The sequence below is a fragment of the Procambarus clarkii genome, chromosome 6, assembly GCF_040958095.1.
Source record: "Procambarus clarkii isolate CNS0578487 chromosome 6, FALCON_Pclarkii_2.0, whole genome shotgun sequence".
NCBI lineage: Eukaryota > Metazoa > Arthropoda > Malacostraca > Decapoda > Cambaridae > Procambarus > Procambarus clarkii.
In genome coordinates this window covers 53,329,448-53,346,190 of record NC_091155.1, presented here as the reverse complement: position 1 = coordinate 53,346,190, position 16,743 = coordinate 53,329,448, and the positions used below count along the sequence as shown (strand labels likewise).

At 45.7% G+C, this 16,743-nt stretch overlaps 1 protein-coding gene across 1 annotated transcript in view; it reads right to left on the bottom strand.

Annotated features, from left to right (window-relative positions):
• Nucleotides 1–16,743, bottom strand: part of LOC123754084 (uncharacterized) — a 112,427-nt gene that overhangs the window by 88,325 nt on the left and 7,359 nt on the right. The window contains exon 3 of the mRNA XM_045736243.2: nt 1,109–1,214. Coding sequence (XP_045592199.2) covers nt 1,109–1,214 — 106 coding nt within the window. The remainder of the gene's footprint in view (nt 1–1,108; nt 1,215–16,743) is intronic.

Here is a 16,743-nt window from a genome sequence, read left to right as displayed (position 1 = left end):
TATATATATATATATATATATATATATATATATATATATATATATATATATATATATATATATATATATATATATATATATATATATATATCATATATGTATCTTAGAGGGCCTAAGATGTTTCGCTGTGGCACTCCTACTGTTAATGGTAGAGTAGGGGAGGTTATGTTATTGATGGCTATATATATATGTCTGTCACTGAGATAAGTTCGAATAGAGTTCATAGACAGGCCTTTGATACCATAATGGTGAAGTTTAAGTAGGAAGTAGTTATGGTTTACAGTATCAAAGGCGTTTCTCAGGCCAATGAAAAGACCAATTGGGAACTCATTTTTGTCAAGGGCTGTGTAGATTAAATTAAGCAGACAAATAATGGTATCACTGGTTCTCTTCTGGGAACGGAAGCCAAACTGGCAGGGACTTAATATGTTGAGTTCACAAAATAGGAATAGAGCTGTTTGTAAATATTTTTTTCAAATATTTGTGAAGTATAGGTAAATTTGATATTGGTCAAATCCGACAGCTTAATCGAATCTTAATCAAATAAATCAGATAGCTTACCTAATATGCACCACCGTATGGGCAACTGATGCAGCGAGAAGGATGTAGGGGTTGAGAGACTAGTGGGTGGCTCACCAAGGTCTGGGAGGTGGTGGTGAAGGATGTAGAGGTTGAGAGACTAGTGGGTGGCTCACCAAGGTCTGGGAGGTGGTGGTGAAGGATGTAGAGGTTGAGAGACTAGTGGGAGGCTCACCAAGGTCTGGGAGGTGGTGGTGAAGGATGTAGGGGTTGAGAGACTAGTGGGTGGCTCACCAAGGTCTGGGAGGTGGTGGTGAAGGATGTAGGGGTTGAGAGACTAGTGGGTGGCTCACCAAGGTCTGGGAGGTGGTGGTGAAGGATGTAGGGGTTGAGAGACTAGTGGGTGGCTCACCAAGGTCTCGGAGGTGGTGGTGAAGGATGTAGGGGTTGAGAGACTAGTGGGTGGCTCACCAAGGTCTCGAAGGTGGTGGTGAAGGATGTAGGGGTTGAGAGACTAGTGGGTGGCTCACCAAGGTCTCGAAGGTGGTGGTAAAGGATGTAGGGGTTGAGAGACTAGTGGGTGGCTCACCAAGGTCTGGGAGAGCGTTGAGGTGCATGTCGGAGGTGTCGGGTCCTGCCAGCAGGGTGTAGCGGTCGGGGGAGCTCTGCACCACAGTCTCACTGCTGGTCCGCACCTGCTCACACCCGCCACCCCAATGTTTATATATTTAATCTTTTTATTATATATATAAATATAAGGAGCATGACATTGTTATTCACTTACACAAAAGTCATAATAATTACATAACACATAGTCATTGTAATGATGTTTTGTATAATAAAGAAAAAGACATTTATGATGATTTGTAATACATGGAATAAATACTGTTTAGACAACAGTACTTTTTACAGTAACAAAGACATTCATTCATGGACACATTGATAGAGACTGAGGGCAACTGGTAATTTAATGTTACCATTTACTATCAACATTGGATTACGGGTGTCAAGCGCATTCTGCTGCTGGTAATCCAATTTAAATACTTTGAGGTAATAGACCACAACGGTCTCCAGCTAAACTTTACCCACGATTAGATCTTCGGTAGTAACTAGACCGAAGAACAACTGCAGCAACTAAAAGGTTAAGTCAGAAGTCATAAGGTACACTCCTTAATGAATCTAATAGATCTAAAACAGGAAAGTTTACGTCTTTCTGGTACTGGTAGATGACTCAAATTGGTGCAATTTTACTTTTTCTCAAATGCACCAATTTGTGTTGAGAATTTTTACCATGGATTTCAACTGCACCGATCTGAGTCGTGAATTTTTCCTGTGGAAAATAAACGGCTCCCTTAAGTCTCCTACTAGTTTTTCCCAGGGTGATTAAACAGCCCCCTCCCGTCATCCCTAAATTTAGTTACCTCAACGACGCGCGGTTCCAGTCATCTCTAATCGTCAGTGACGTCATCAGCCGGCAAGTCTTCATCTTCCCTCAATAAGCCCGTCTTCCATCATTGGATATTTAATCAAATTTTCAGTGATTGCAAATTTAATCCCATTTTCATATATTCCCATTTATCAAATATTGATTATTTCTAGTCAAAGATTGTATATTAAACAAACGAATGAAATTGGAAAGCCTTTGGGGTGGGGGCATACAGTATCTCCTAATTATCCCCACCCTTAAGCAAATCATTAACTGCCGCAGTGGAATGAAATAAAATTGCAGCAGGCCTATACATAAGAATTAAGGAAAATAGTGCAATGTTCACACACTTGTATTTGCATAATGTTAAATAAATACTCTATTGATAAACCCTTAGATTCTTCCATTTTAAGAATGACACATATATAAAACTGCAAAAGACCCTATTTATACCCCATTTTATACCTGTTCATTGACTCCTCCCCTAACTATATAATAGCTCACTGGTTCAAACTCTTCTACTTGAGACCAAGTGTTAGTGCTCTTATATATTCTCAAATATTCTATAATTTATGAAAGCAATATTCACCACAGATCATAATAGTAAGTAACCAGTCCATAGCTTGCACGGCTTTGTTATTAGCCCCCGGGTGTACGTACCGTCCGTGTGACGTCACAGGCGGCTCCGATCAAGTCTTGGATAAACTTGTATCTTGTTTATTTTTTCCCTTGCTATTATATTAAATTAATAACTCTACCTCACCTAACCTAACCATCCTAACCTAAACTAACATACCGACATATGCACACAAACACACACACACATATGCATTAGGAAGTGATGTGGCGGAGGCTGACTCCATACAAAGTTTCAAGTGTAGATATGATAGAGCCCAATAGTCTCAGGAACCTGTACACCTCGTGTACTCGGGGCCTCGTAGCCTGGTGGATAGCGCACAGGACTCGTAATTCTGTGGCGCGGGTTCGATTCCCGCACGAGGCAGAAACAAATGAGAAAAAGTTTCTTTCACCCAGAATGCCCCCTTTTACCTAGCAGTATATAGGTACCTGGGAGTTAGTCAGCTGTCATGGGCTGCTTAATGGGGTGTGTGTGTGTGTGTGTGGTGTGGAAAAAAAGTAGTTAGTAAATAGTCGATTGACAGTTGAAAGGCGGGCCGAAAGAGCAAAGCTCAACTTCCGCAAACACAACTAGGTGAATACTAGGTGAATACCTGTTGTTTGACGGTTGAGAGGCAGGACCAAAGAGCCAGAGCTCAGCCCCCGCAAGCACAATTAGGTGAGTACTCACACACATACATACACACTGTGACGATAATCTCTTTCAAGAGAGATTGAGCCTGCTCTTCCCTACATCATTACGTCGTACACATACAAGATACTATATAGAAGATACGTCCACCAGTTTCGCCAAACGTTTTGCCCAGGAAGCAAATCGTACCATGCACACCCCGACACCTGGCTACAGCTCGCCGTAACCAGCAAACTGCTCATCCTCTGCCTGCCTGTTGCTGATTGGCTGGTGTCTCGTCACACTTGCACTCCGCCACCACCATGAGTCGACGTCTGGGCAGCAGCACGCCAGACTCATCAGAATATCTTTGTGCTCCTTGGAGTTGACATCTCTCGCTACTAGACTAAGCCCTGGCTTTCGTGTACTAAGGGAGGTGGCAGCTTGAAGCCAGTATTTTTCTAGAGTAATTAAAAATTCATTGTTTATATACTTGTGTTTTGTGTATCTTCCCATTACCTTACCACAGACGAAAGGACAAACTTTTCTCTTTTTTTTGTGATGTGATGAGGCCCTGCCCCCAGCTTTTGAAACAGCCGAACACCAAACGCTTTACCGTCACATTACGTGGGGGCCTGTCCGGGAGCTTCACTCAGGTACTGGTGCCAAGTTGTAAATTTGTGGTAAGCGTATTTGGCTTTGGTAATGTAGCTTTTCACTATTTTCAATATTCCATTTTATTTTCATATGGTGCTGTGTGTATTGTGCATTCCGAGAGTAGCATATGGTGAAGGTGAGACAACTTTGGATTACGTGGTGACTGTAGGCCTCAGTTATTCTCTTAATTGGTCATCTCTCCCTCCGTGTTATTACTCGTGTTTACCATCTTTTGTCCCTAGGATATTTCTCATATTTTCGGCAGATCATCATATTGGTACCCTGGTACTGTGGTCTGTCCCCGGGTCAAGAGCACCTAATCTTCTGCAATCTGACAGTAGGAGGATAAAGAGGGCCATAGTTCCTCTCGCACGAACTTTAGTTGCTGAATTGGGACCTCAGCAGCAGTTCTCGTCACCAGTTGACACCTCGCACCCCTACATGTCGGTCAGAGATGATGATATTTGCATTGGTAGGGAATTAGCCTTCTTTTTCAGAGCACAAAAGTTCGCTAATTCTGTAAGTATCAAAATAATTTCAGTGGAAAAACTTGCTTATGTCCTATAGAGACTCGACAAGGTATGCCTACATTCTTGGACTACCTATTTACTTTTGAGGCAATTAACTGTTTCATTTGTTTTAGAAACTCAGTTTCGCTTATTTAGTAGGATTTTCTTGCCCTTATCCTCTTACATGAGTACCGGGTAAAAGATTTCCTGCAACCTTGATTTATTAATCATTTATCATCTTGAAATTCACATTAATTGTTAAGGATTCCACAGGATAGGTACCAGTTGCCACGTTGTCCTGTTTCTGACATTCACCATATCACAACAATATATTCGTTGTGCATTTATTTGCTAATTTCACCATGTTTCGTCTCCAAGCTTTCCGTGCAGATCCAGCAGGTGAAATAGGGACTTTAAGTAGTGCCAAGAGGACTGAATTACAAACTCTTGCACAGGAGTATCAACTAGAAGTTCCCTACCAAACCAACAAAAATGAAATACATAACCTATTACTGGATCATCTCTTAGAAAAAGGTAAGATAGACTCTGAAACTCACGAAACTTACTTTATTGCAGATAAAACTGATTTGGCAACGATGAAACTCAAAATAGAGCTGGCCAAGATCGAACACGAACAACAAAGAGAAGCCCTCGAGCAACAAAGGGAAGCAGCTGCCATAAGAAAGGAAGAAAAGGAACGAGAAGCTGCCTTGAGGAAGGAAGAACAAGAACGTGAAATCGCCCTCAAGGAACGTGAGATTGCAATACTCCGTGAGCAGGAACGTATACAGCTTGAAACAAAACAACGCCAATTGGAGATGCAACACGAACATGACAAACAACAAGCAACTCTGGCTATGGAATATCGTCAACGAGAATTCGCGTTGGAAACTTCACACCTCGCTCAACGCCAGCAAGCTACCGCCAATCCTTCCTGTCAGTTTCAATATATCACATGCAAGTAAGTTAATGCCACCATTCGTAGAAACAGAAGTTGATGTGTTTTTTACCACCTTTGAAACCCTTGCTAATCAACTTAGTTGGCCTGCCGACCAATGGGCAACCCTTCTCAGAGTACATCTTACAGGTAGAGCTGCAGTTACCCTCAGTACTTTGGCGTCTGAGAATGACTACCAGACTCTGAAACAAGCAGTGTTGCACGCCTACCTTCTCTCCACCAAAAGTTATCGAAGGAAATTCCGTGACCACCTGAAGGCAAGTACCACTACCTTTCTCGAATTTGCTAATACCAAAAGGAGATATTTTATGAAATGGCTGGAAGCAGCACATGTCTCTACCTTTGCAGAACTCGTCAACCTCATGCTAGTTGAAGAATTCTTGAGGCGTGTGCCGCCTCCTGTCCGTCTATATTTAGCAGATAAAGAAGAAACCGACTACCTAAAGTGTGCTAAGTCGGCTGACAATTACAGCCTCATCCACCGGCTGACACCAGAACCATCTTCCAGTAAGAAGTCTTGGTACAGTTACGAGAAAGTGAGTACCGATCAAGCTGGCTCGCAATTGTACTGTAAGTATTGTAGACTCTATGGACATACCATAGATAAATGTGGTAAGTCTCAATACAAAGGAAACACCGAATCACCTAAACCCAAACAGACTCCTCCTAAGTCCGGTAAGCCTGTGATGAATGTTGGTGTTCATGGTAATGATCTTTCTCTTTTCAGTAAACACCTGTATACTGGAACTGTCTCTACCAACGGTTCAAATCCGGAGGGACGTTTCAAACCGAAGATCTTGAGGGACACAGCGGCTCTACAATCGATTATTTTGAAGTCGGCTGTGCCCAACATCGCCTACAACGGAGAAACTGTCTTCATCACTGACCTTACTGCTACCACTCCTTATCCTCTCGCCAGAGTCCACCTGGATTGTCCCTTCGTGACCGGAGAAGTCCAAGTCGCCATCAGGGAAAAGCCTTTTCCCATGCCTGGAGTGCAACTTCTCCTGGGCAACGACTTGGCAGAAGACCTGCAACCGACCAACCTGATCGTCATGGACAAACCCCAGGTGTATACCTCTGTAATGGATAATCCCATCTTTGAGTATGTTACAGCAAAGGTTCAAGAGAGTGATGAAGTTTCTCCTCCGGTTTTAGTGACCACCCGTGCACAAGCTGCACGACCACAGCCAGTTGACTCTACTGCTACCGCTGTCCCTCAAGACCCTCAGAAACTACCCCCGAATCTGACCAAGTTGGAGTTCCGTAAGTTACAGAGGGAAGATCTTACCTTGACACCATTATTTTTCCAGGCTGAGACTCAACCTGACAGTATTCCTGGGTTCTTCCTAGAGAACGAGTTACTCTACCGCATATATAGACCCAGTAAACTGAAAGAGGAGGACGATTGGGCCAACGTCGAACAACTAGTGATTCCTTCCAGCATGCGGCCCACTATTCTACACCTGGCCCACGGAGCACTCTCCCACTACGGATTTAACAAGACCTACCATGGAATCCGTCAAGACTACTACTGGCCAGGTATGGTAAATAGCGTCAAACAGTACGTCAAACAGTGTCATACATGTCAGTTGGCAGCTAAACCGAACATCTCTATTCCCAGAGCACCACTGACTCCCATACAGGTGCCTATGGAACCTTTCCACAGACTTATTATAGACTGTGTTGGTCCTTTACCTCGGACCAGTTCAGGTAACGCCTATATCTTAACCATCCTGTGTCCTACCACCAGATTCCCCATAGCAGTTCCAGTAAAGAACATTACGGCAGCTACGGTTGTGAAACACTTATTGAAGATCTTCACCCAGTATGGATTTCCAAGGGAGGTTCAGAGCGACTGTGGCACCAACTTCACCAGTGATCTCTTCAAGAGGACACTGGAAGAGTTCAACATCAAACAGGTATTGTCCAGCCCCTATCATCCTGCTTCACAGGGTTCTCTTGAGCGTGGTCATCAGACTATTAAAGCACTCCTGAAGAAGTTTTGTAATGAAACCTCTAAGGATTGGGATAAGCAAATTGACCTGATAATGTGTATCTTTAGAAGTCTTCCCAATGAGTCCCTAGGAGTATCTCCTTATGAGATGCTCTACGGACGTAAGTGCCGTACTCCTCTCAAGGCTTTCAAAGACTCTCTACGTGATGCCACCTTCAGTGAGCATCAGAATGTGCCCCAGTTTCTTCAAAACCTACAACACATTCTAGAGAGGGTCCGCAGTTTTGCCCAAGATAATCTATTGAAAGCACAGGAGAGGATGAAGACTCATTACGACTTGACCAGCAAAGTAAGGAAATTCAAACCGGGAGACTTCGTGCTTGCTTATTTCCCTATCCCAGGTTCTCCTTTACAAAACAGGTTTTCAGGACCCTACCGCATCAAGGAGTGCAGAAACAACCATAACTACGTTCTAGAGACTCCAGATAGGCGGCGGAAGACCCAGTTGTGCCACGTCAACCTCCTGAAGCTATATAACGGTACTCCTCCCACTGTCATGATAACCTACTCTTCCTTTAAAGAGCCATACATCCACAGTGAGACCTTCCCTGCTTCTCCCGAAAGCACTGACAAGGAGTCAGCGCTTTCTAATTCGGAAATCCTAACTGATCTTCCCAATTATTTTCAGGACAATCATAGTGCACCTCTCGTCAAGATCTTCAAAGAACATCAAGAGTTGTTCCGAGATGATCCCCAAGAGTGTAATGTTACCCAGCACGACATCCAACTGCTCCCTGACACCCGGCCGATTCGTCAACCCTTCTACCGAATCAGCCCTAGCAAGAAGGAAGTCATGCATGCTGAGGTGCAGTACCTCTTGGATCATGGACTGGCTACACCTTGTGAGTCCCCCTGGGCCTCACCCTGTATCTTGGTGCCAAAACCCCAAGGTAAGGTGAGACTGTGCACGGATTACCGTAAGTTAAATAATGTGACCGTCAAGGATGCATACCCCTTGCCACGGATAGATGACATTCTTGACGCCATTGGTAATGCCCAGTACTTGTCCCAAGTGGACTTGCTTAAGGGATATTACCAAGTGTGTCTAACAGAGCGAGCCAAAGAAATATCTGCCTCTATCATTCCCTTTGGACTTTTCAGATATGAACGCCTTCCTTTCGGACTATGTAATGCCCCGGCCACCTTTCAGAGAGCTGTCAACCGCGTCATCCAGGGCTTGGATAACACCTACGCCTATTTGGATGATATCGTCGTAGCTTCCAACACCTGGAGCGAACATCTGCTCCAGCTGCAACGACTGTTCGCCAAGCTCCTGACAGCCGGCCTCACCATCAACCTGGGCAAGTCCACCTTCGCCAAAGGTAAAGTGCGTTATCTGGGTCATGTAATTGGGAGTGGCAGCCTAGCTCCGTTAGACACCCACACTAAAGCCATCCAGCATTATCCATAGCCTACCACCAGGAAGCAGCTCCTGCGCTTCCTTGGTCTTGCCTCCTACTACCTTAGGTTTGTGAGAAACTTTAGTACAGTAGCCACACCATTAATCACTTTAACCAGTTCCAAGCAACGGTATAATTGGATCATGCAGCAAACCGTTGCTTTCGAACAACTCAAATTCCTCCTCTGTTCTAATCCCATTCTCGCCTCGCCAGATATCACCAAGCCTTTCGTCCTTCATGTCGACGCCAGTGGTACCGGCATCGGTGGTGTCCTGATGCAGCAACGAGGCGAGGAGGTTCTACCTGTCAGCTACTACAGCTACAAGTTGAAACCCCACCAGAGGAACTACAGCACTATTGAAAAGGAGCTACTCTCCATCGTCCTGAATCTCCAGCACTTTGCTCCATACCTACAAGGTGCCAGGTCTACCACCATCTTCTCAGACCACAATCCTCTCTGCTTCTTACATCAAGCCCAATTCCATAACCAGCGTCTTCTACCATGGGCTTTATATATGCAAGATTTCAACCTGAAGATCCGCTATATCAAGGGTTCTGACAACATCATAGCCGACGCCCTCTCCAGAGTCTATGAAGTAGAAGCAACTCCAACTATCACTCCACCGCATGAAGACGTAACTACTTCCAGAACCGCAGGCTTTGGGGGAGAGTTGTGACGATAATCTCTTTCAAGAGAGATTGAGCCTGCTCTTCCCTACATCATTACGTCGTACACATACAAGATACTATATAGAAGATACGTCCACCAGACCGGTGGGAGCCGGTCGGCCGAGTGGACAGCACACTGGACTTGTGATCCTGTGGTCCTGGGTTCGATCCCAGGCGCTGGCGAGAAACAATGGGCAGAGTTTCTTTCACCTTATGCCCCTGTAATTAAGGTAATTAAGCCAGATCTTTATTGTTCCATGTACAGTATTTTCTCTGATATACCTGTCATATATAGGTATCTGGCTTTACAGCAAGCGCCCTTTTGACAGGTCAAGACAAGGAAGTATCTTTTGTGCATCAGTTACCAGGGTGATGGAAGCTACCTCAAAGAGGGAAAATGTGGAGTCTACACCCTAGTTATACCTGGTGGACTAACCTGCTGTACTATAAGATAAGGAACCTCTTCAATGTATGTAGTCTAATACTGTAGTTTGATTAGCTGCATATATATAAATTTAATTAATATAAACCCCCTAATGTGTAGAGGATCGATTTGTGAGATTATGAGATTATTGCAGAAATACAGTCCACTTATCATTATACAAATTGCTATCGAAGTATATAAATTAACGTAAATATAAATTCTATATATATTCATAAAAATTAAATAAATATAAATCTCACAGGTCGGTTCCCACAGTTACCGAGATTCTTAAAGAGGTAAGGATGGAGGGAACTGACCAAAATGTTGAAAAGGTTTTCAGGCTTGGAAAGTTCAACAAGGACAGGGACCGAATGATAAAGGTGGTATTCAGCGCGAAATCTCGAAAGAGGAACTGTTAGCAAGGAAGAGCGGTCTAGCAAATGTTCCGAAGTTCAAAAAAGTATTCCTGCTGAGGGATATGACAAGGGAAGAGAGAATACAGGCAGCAGACGCGAGGAATGAGCACAGGGAGAGAGAAAGGATTCAGAGTACTACAACGCAGAACTCTACAATCCCAGAGGGAAGTGGAGAACCCTCCTCAAACAGTGCAACAGCCACAGGAATTGGGGCATAACCCCCACATTCTACCCAACAGACACCCAACCTGCCCCATCCCCTGTCAGCCTCCCACTAAGTACCCACCTAGGGCACCCTCCCCCCACCCTCCCCCTTCCTCCCACTCACCCCCCCCTCCTCCCACACACCCCCTCTCCCCAGGACCTCCCTTCTCCCCCAACCCCCAAGCCCTCCCTTCTCCCACATGCCTCCCCGTCTCTCCCACCCCCAAGCCCTCCCTTCTCCCCTGCCCCCCTAAGCCCCCCACTCTCCCCCACCCCACCTAAGTCTTCCCCTCTCCCCCACTCTCCTGAACCCTCCCCTCTTCCTCACCCACCTCAGCCCTCCTTTTTCCCCAACGCCATGCTTACCCAACCCTCCCATACTCACCCCCCCCAATCCTCCCCCTTTCACTCTCCCCCCAACCCTCTCCCTCTCCCTCCCTACCCTCCCCCTCTTACCCCCCCCTTACCCTCCCCCTCTCCCCCCCCCAAGCCCTGCCTCCTCCACCAGTCTCCCAGTGCCAGGTCCCCCCAGCTCCCACTCACCCCAGATCCCAAAGGTCCCACCCGGGGGCGCCATACTTAAGAGGGAGCCGGATGGCCGAGCTGACAGCACGCTGGACTGTGATCCTGTGGTCCCGGGTTCGATCCCGGTCGCTGGCGAGAAACAATGGTCACAGTTTCTTTCACCCTATGCCCCTGTTACCTAGCAGTAAATAGGTACCTGGGTGTTAGTCAGCTGTCATGGGCTGCTTCCTGGGGGTAGAGGCCTGATCGAGGACCGGGCCGCGGGGACACTGAAAGCCCCGAAATCATCTCAAGATAACCTCAAGAAGATCCCCCCCAGAGGAGAAGCAGAAGAGAGTCAGTTTCAGGGTGATGTACTCGAACATAGATGGGATCACAAGCAAGAAAAGTGAACTAAGGGAAAGAGCACAAGAAGTGAACCTAGATGTAATCGGACTCACTGAAACAAAACTCTCTGGAATCATAACGAATGCCGTGTTTCCCCGGGAGTACACAGTAATATGGAAAGAGAGGGAAGGTAGGGGAGGAGGCGGAGTGTCCCTACTCATGAGAAAGGAATGGAGTTTTAAGGAGATGGCCATCCCGGGCTGTGAGGAGTTCAGAAACTACATAGCAGGCACCATAACAATGGGTGGACCAAGAATAGTAGTAGCAGTAATATACAACCCTCCACCAAATAACAGAAGACCCAGTCAAGAGTATGAAAACAACAACATGGCAGTTAACACTATAATTGAGAGGGCAGCCTCTGCTGCCTGTAGAAATAGATCCCACCTGCTCATCATGGGCGACTTCAATCATGGAAGGATTGACTGGGAGAACAAGGAACCGCATGGAGGCGAGGATACGTGGAGAGCCAAACTATTGGAGGTGGTGACAAGAAACTTTTTAACCCAGCATGTCAGAGAACCCACAAGGATGAGAGGCAATGATGAACCAGCGAGACTCGAACTAGTCTTCACTCTGAACGACTCCGACATAAGAAAAATCGGTTTTGAGGACCCAGTAGGAATGAGCGACCACAGTGTACTGGTGTTTGAGTACTTGATTGAAGAAGGGTTATTGAACTCGAGGAGGGATACCGAAACCAAAAGGTTAGCATACCGAAAGGGAAACTATGAGGGGATAAAAAAATTCCTAACAGATATAGCATGGGAAACAGAGGTCAGGGGAAAGACGGCCCAAGATATGATGGATTACATCACACAGAAGTGCAAGGACGCAGCAAACAAGTTTGTCCCAGTCCAAAAGGAAAACAGAGAAATGAAAATGAGAAACCCATGGTTTAATCAGAGATGTAGGCTAGCTAAGCAGCAAAGTAAAAGGGCATGGAGAAACTATAGGAATAACAGGACACTGGAGAGCAGAGAAAGAAACCAGAATGCCAGGAATGAATATGTCAGGATGAGAAGAGAGGCAGAAAGACAATACGAAAACGACATAGCAAGCAAGGAAAAAACTCAGCCTAAATTGCTGCATAGCCACATCAGGAAAAAAACAACAGTAAAGGAACAGGTTATGAAATTAAGGATAGGGGCAGAAGGATTCACTACAAACGACAAAGAAGTGTGTGAGGAATTGAATAAGAAATTCCAGGAGGTCTTCACCTTAGAGCAAGGAGAAATTCGAGAGGTAAGTGTGGGAATAGCTAACCAGGAACCACTGGAAGAGTTAGAGATTACCAGCGGTGAAGTAAAGAAGTGTTTACTAGAGTTGGATGTGACAAAGGCTATAGGCCCAGATGGAATCTCCCCTTGGCTTCTAAAGGAAGGAGCAGGAGAACTGTGCCTACCACTCTCCATAGTGTATAACAAATCACTGGCAACAGGGGAACTGCCAGATATTTGGAAAGCAGCTAACGTAGTCCCGATATACAAGAAAGGGGATAGACAGGAGGCACTGAACTACAGGCCTGTGTCCCTAACCTGCATACCATGCAAGCTGACGGAGAAGATTGTGCGAAAAAAACTAGTGGAGCATCTGGAGCGAAGGAACTTTGTAACACAGCACCAACATGGATTCAGGGATGGTAGGTCCTGCCTCACAGGATTACTTGAATTCTACGACCAGGCAACAAAAATAAGGCAAGAAAGAGAAGGGTGGGCAGAATGCATATTTTTGGATTGTCAGAAAGCCTTTGATACAGTGCCACACAAGAGGCTAGAGCGAAAGTTGGAGACGCAAGCTGGAGTGAAAGGGAAGGTACTCCGGTGGATAGAGGAGTACCTAAGCAACAGGAGACAACGAGTCTGTGTGAGGGGTGAGGTCTCAGATTGGCGAGACGTTACAAGTGGAGTCCCGCAGGAGTCAGTCCTTGGACCTATACTGTTTCTGGTATATGTAAATGATCTCCCAGAGGGTATAGATTAGTTCCTCTCAATGTTTGCCGACGATGCAAAAATTATGAGGACTGAAACTGAGGACGATAGTAGGAGGCTACAACATGACCTAGACAGACTGAGTGAATGGTCCAACAAATGGCTGTTGAAGTTCAACCCGAGTAAATGCAAATTAATGAAATTAGGCAGTGGAAACAGGAGGCCAGACACAGGATACAGAATAGGAGATGAAGTACTTAATGAAACAGACAGAGAGAAAGATCTAGGAGTTGATATCACACCTAAACCTGTCTCCTGAAGCCCACATAAAGGGAATAACTTCTGCGGCATATGCGAGGCTGGCTAACATCAGAACGACGTTCACGAACCTGTGTAAGGAATCATTCAGAATCTTGTACACAACATATGTAAGACCAATTCTGGAGTATGCGGCCCCAGCATGGAGCCCGTACCTTGTCAAGCACAAGACGAAGCTGGAAAAAGTCCAAAGGTATGCTACTAGACTAGTCCCAGAACTAGGAGGCATGAGTTATGAGGAAAGGCTTCGGGAAATGCACCTTACGACACTGGAAGACAGAAGAGTAAGGAGGGACATGATCACAACCTACAAAATCCTCAGGGGAATCGACCGGGTAAACGTTAATGAACTATTCAACACTGGAGGGATGCGAACAAGGGGACACAGGTGGAAGCTGAGTACCCAAATAATCTACAGAGACATTAGAAAGAACTTTTTCAGTGTCAAAGTAGTTAGTAAATGGAATGCACTAGGAAGTGATGTGGCGGATGCTGACTCCATACACAGTTTCAAATGTAGATATGATAGAGCCCAGTAGGCTCAGGAATCTGTACACCTGTTGATTGACACCTGAGGCTCTTATGTACCGCATAAGAGGCTGGTACATAAGCTGGAGAGACAGGCAGGTGTAGCTGGTAAGGTGCTCCAGTGGATAAGGGAGTATCTAAGCAATAGGAAGCAGAGAGTTACGGTGAGGGGTGAGACCTCCGATTGGCGTGAAGTCACCAGTGGAGTCCAACAGGGCTCTGTACTCGGTCCTATCTTGTTTCTGATATATGCAAATGATCTCCCGGAGGGTATCGTGTGTGTGTGTGTGTACTCACCTAATTGTACTCACCTAATTGTGCTTGCGGGGGTTGAGCTCTGGCTCTTTGGTCCCGCCTCTCAACCGTCAATCAACTGGTGTACAGATTCCTGAGCCTATTGGGCTCTATCATATCTACATTTGAAACTGTGAATGGAGTCAGCCTCCACCACATCACTTCCTAATGCATTCCATTTGCTAACTACTCTGACACTGAAAAAGTTCTTTCTAACGTCTCTGTGGCTCATTTGGGTACTCAGCTTCCACCTGTGTCCCCTTGTTCGCGTCCCACCAGTGTTGAAAAGTTCATCCTTGTTTACCCGGTCGATTCCCCTGAGGATTTTGTAGGTTGTGATCATGTCCCCCCTTACTCTTCTGTCTTCCAGTGTCGTGAGGTGCATTTCCCGCAGCCTTTCCTCATAACTCATGCCTCTTAGTTCTGGGACTAGTCTAGTAGCATACCTTTGGACTTTTTCCAGCTTCGTCTTGTGCTTGACAAGGTACGGGCTCCATGCTGGGGCCGCATACTCCAGGATTGGTCTTACATATGTGGTGTACAAGATTCTGAATGATTCCTTACATTCCTTACATTGTGTGTGTGTGTGTGTGTGTGTGTGCGTGTGTGTGTGTGTGCGTGTGTGTGTGTGTGTGTGTGTGTGTGTGTGTGTGTGTGTGTGTGTGTGTGTGTGTGTGTGTGTGTGTGTGTGTGTGTGTGTGTGTGTGTGTGTGTGTGTGAGTGTGCGTGTGTGTGCGTGTGTGTGTGTGTGTGTGTGTGTGTGTGTGTGTGTGTGTGTGTGTGTACTCACCTAGTTGTACTCACCTAGTTGTATCTGCAGGATCGAGCATTGACTCTTGGATCCCGCCTTTCGAGCATCGGTTGTTTACAGCAATGACTCCTGTCCCATTTCCCTATCATACCTGGTTTTAAAATTATGAATAGTATTTGCTTCCACAACCTGTTCCTGAAGTGCATTCCATTTCCCCACTACTCTCACGCTAAAAGAAAACTTCCTAACATCTCTGTGACTCATCTGAGTTTCAAGCTTCCATCCATGTCCTCTCGTTCTGTTACTATTCCGTGTGAACATTTCGTCTATGTCCACTCTGTCAATCCCTCTGAGTATCTTATGCGTTCCTATCATGTCCCCCCTCTCCCTTCTTCTTTCTAGTGTCGTAAGGCACAGTTCCCTCAGGCGCTCCTCATACCCCATCCCTCGTAGCTCTGGGACGAGTCTCGTTGCAAACCTCTGAACCTTTTCCAGTTTCATTATAATGCTTCTTCAGATGGGGACTCCATGATGAGGCGGCATACTCTAAGACTGGCCTTACGTAGGCAGTGTAAAGCGCCCTAAATGCCTCCTTACTTAGGTTTCTGAATGATGTTCTAACTTTTGCCAGTGTAGAGTACGCTGCTGTCCTTATCCTATTAATATGTGCCTCAGGAGATAGATTAGGTGTTACGTCCACCCCCAGGTCTCTTTCACGCGTCGTTACAGGTAGGCTGTTCCCCTTCATTGTGTACTGTGCCTTTGGTCTCCTATCTCCTAGTCCCATTTCCATAACTTTACATTTGCTCGTGTTGAATTCTAGTAGCCATTTCTCTGACCATCTCTGCAATCTGTTCAGGTCCTCTTGGAGGATCCTGCAATCCTCATCTGTCACAACTCTTCTCATCAACTTTGCATCATCCGCAAACATTGACATGTAGGACTCTACGCCTGTAAACATGTCGTTAACATATACAAGAAATAGAATTGGTCCCAGCACCGATCCTTGTGGTACTCCACTTGTTACTGTTCGCCAGTCCGACTTCTCGCCCCTTACCGTAACTCTTTGGCTCCTTCCTGTTAGGTAGTTCCTTATCCATGCTAGGACCTTTCCCCCCACCCCCGTCTGCCTCTCGAGCTTGAACAGCAGTCTCATGTGCGGTACTGTATCAAAGGCTTTTTGGCAGTCCAGAAATATGCAGTTTGCCCAACCATCTCTGTCCTGTCTTATCCTTGTTATTTTATCATAGAATTCCAGAAGGTTTGATAGGCACGATTTCCCTGTCCAGAACCCATGTTGATGTTTGTTCACAAACCTAATGTTCTCCAGGTGTGCAACCAGTCGTAGCCTAATTATTCTTTCCAGTATTTTGCAGGGGATGCTTGTCAGTGATACAGGTCTATAGTTAAGTGCCTCCTCCCTATCACCTTTCTTGAAGATCGGCACGACATTTGCCTTCTTCCAGCAACTGGGCAATTCTCCTGACATAAGTGACTCATTAAAGATCATTGCCAGAGGCACGCTGAGGGCCTGTGCTGCTTCTTTTAGTATCCACGGTGA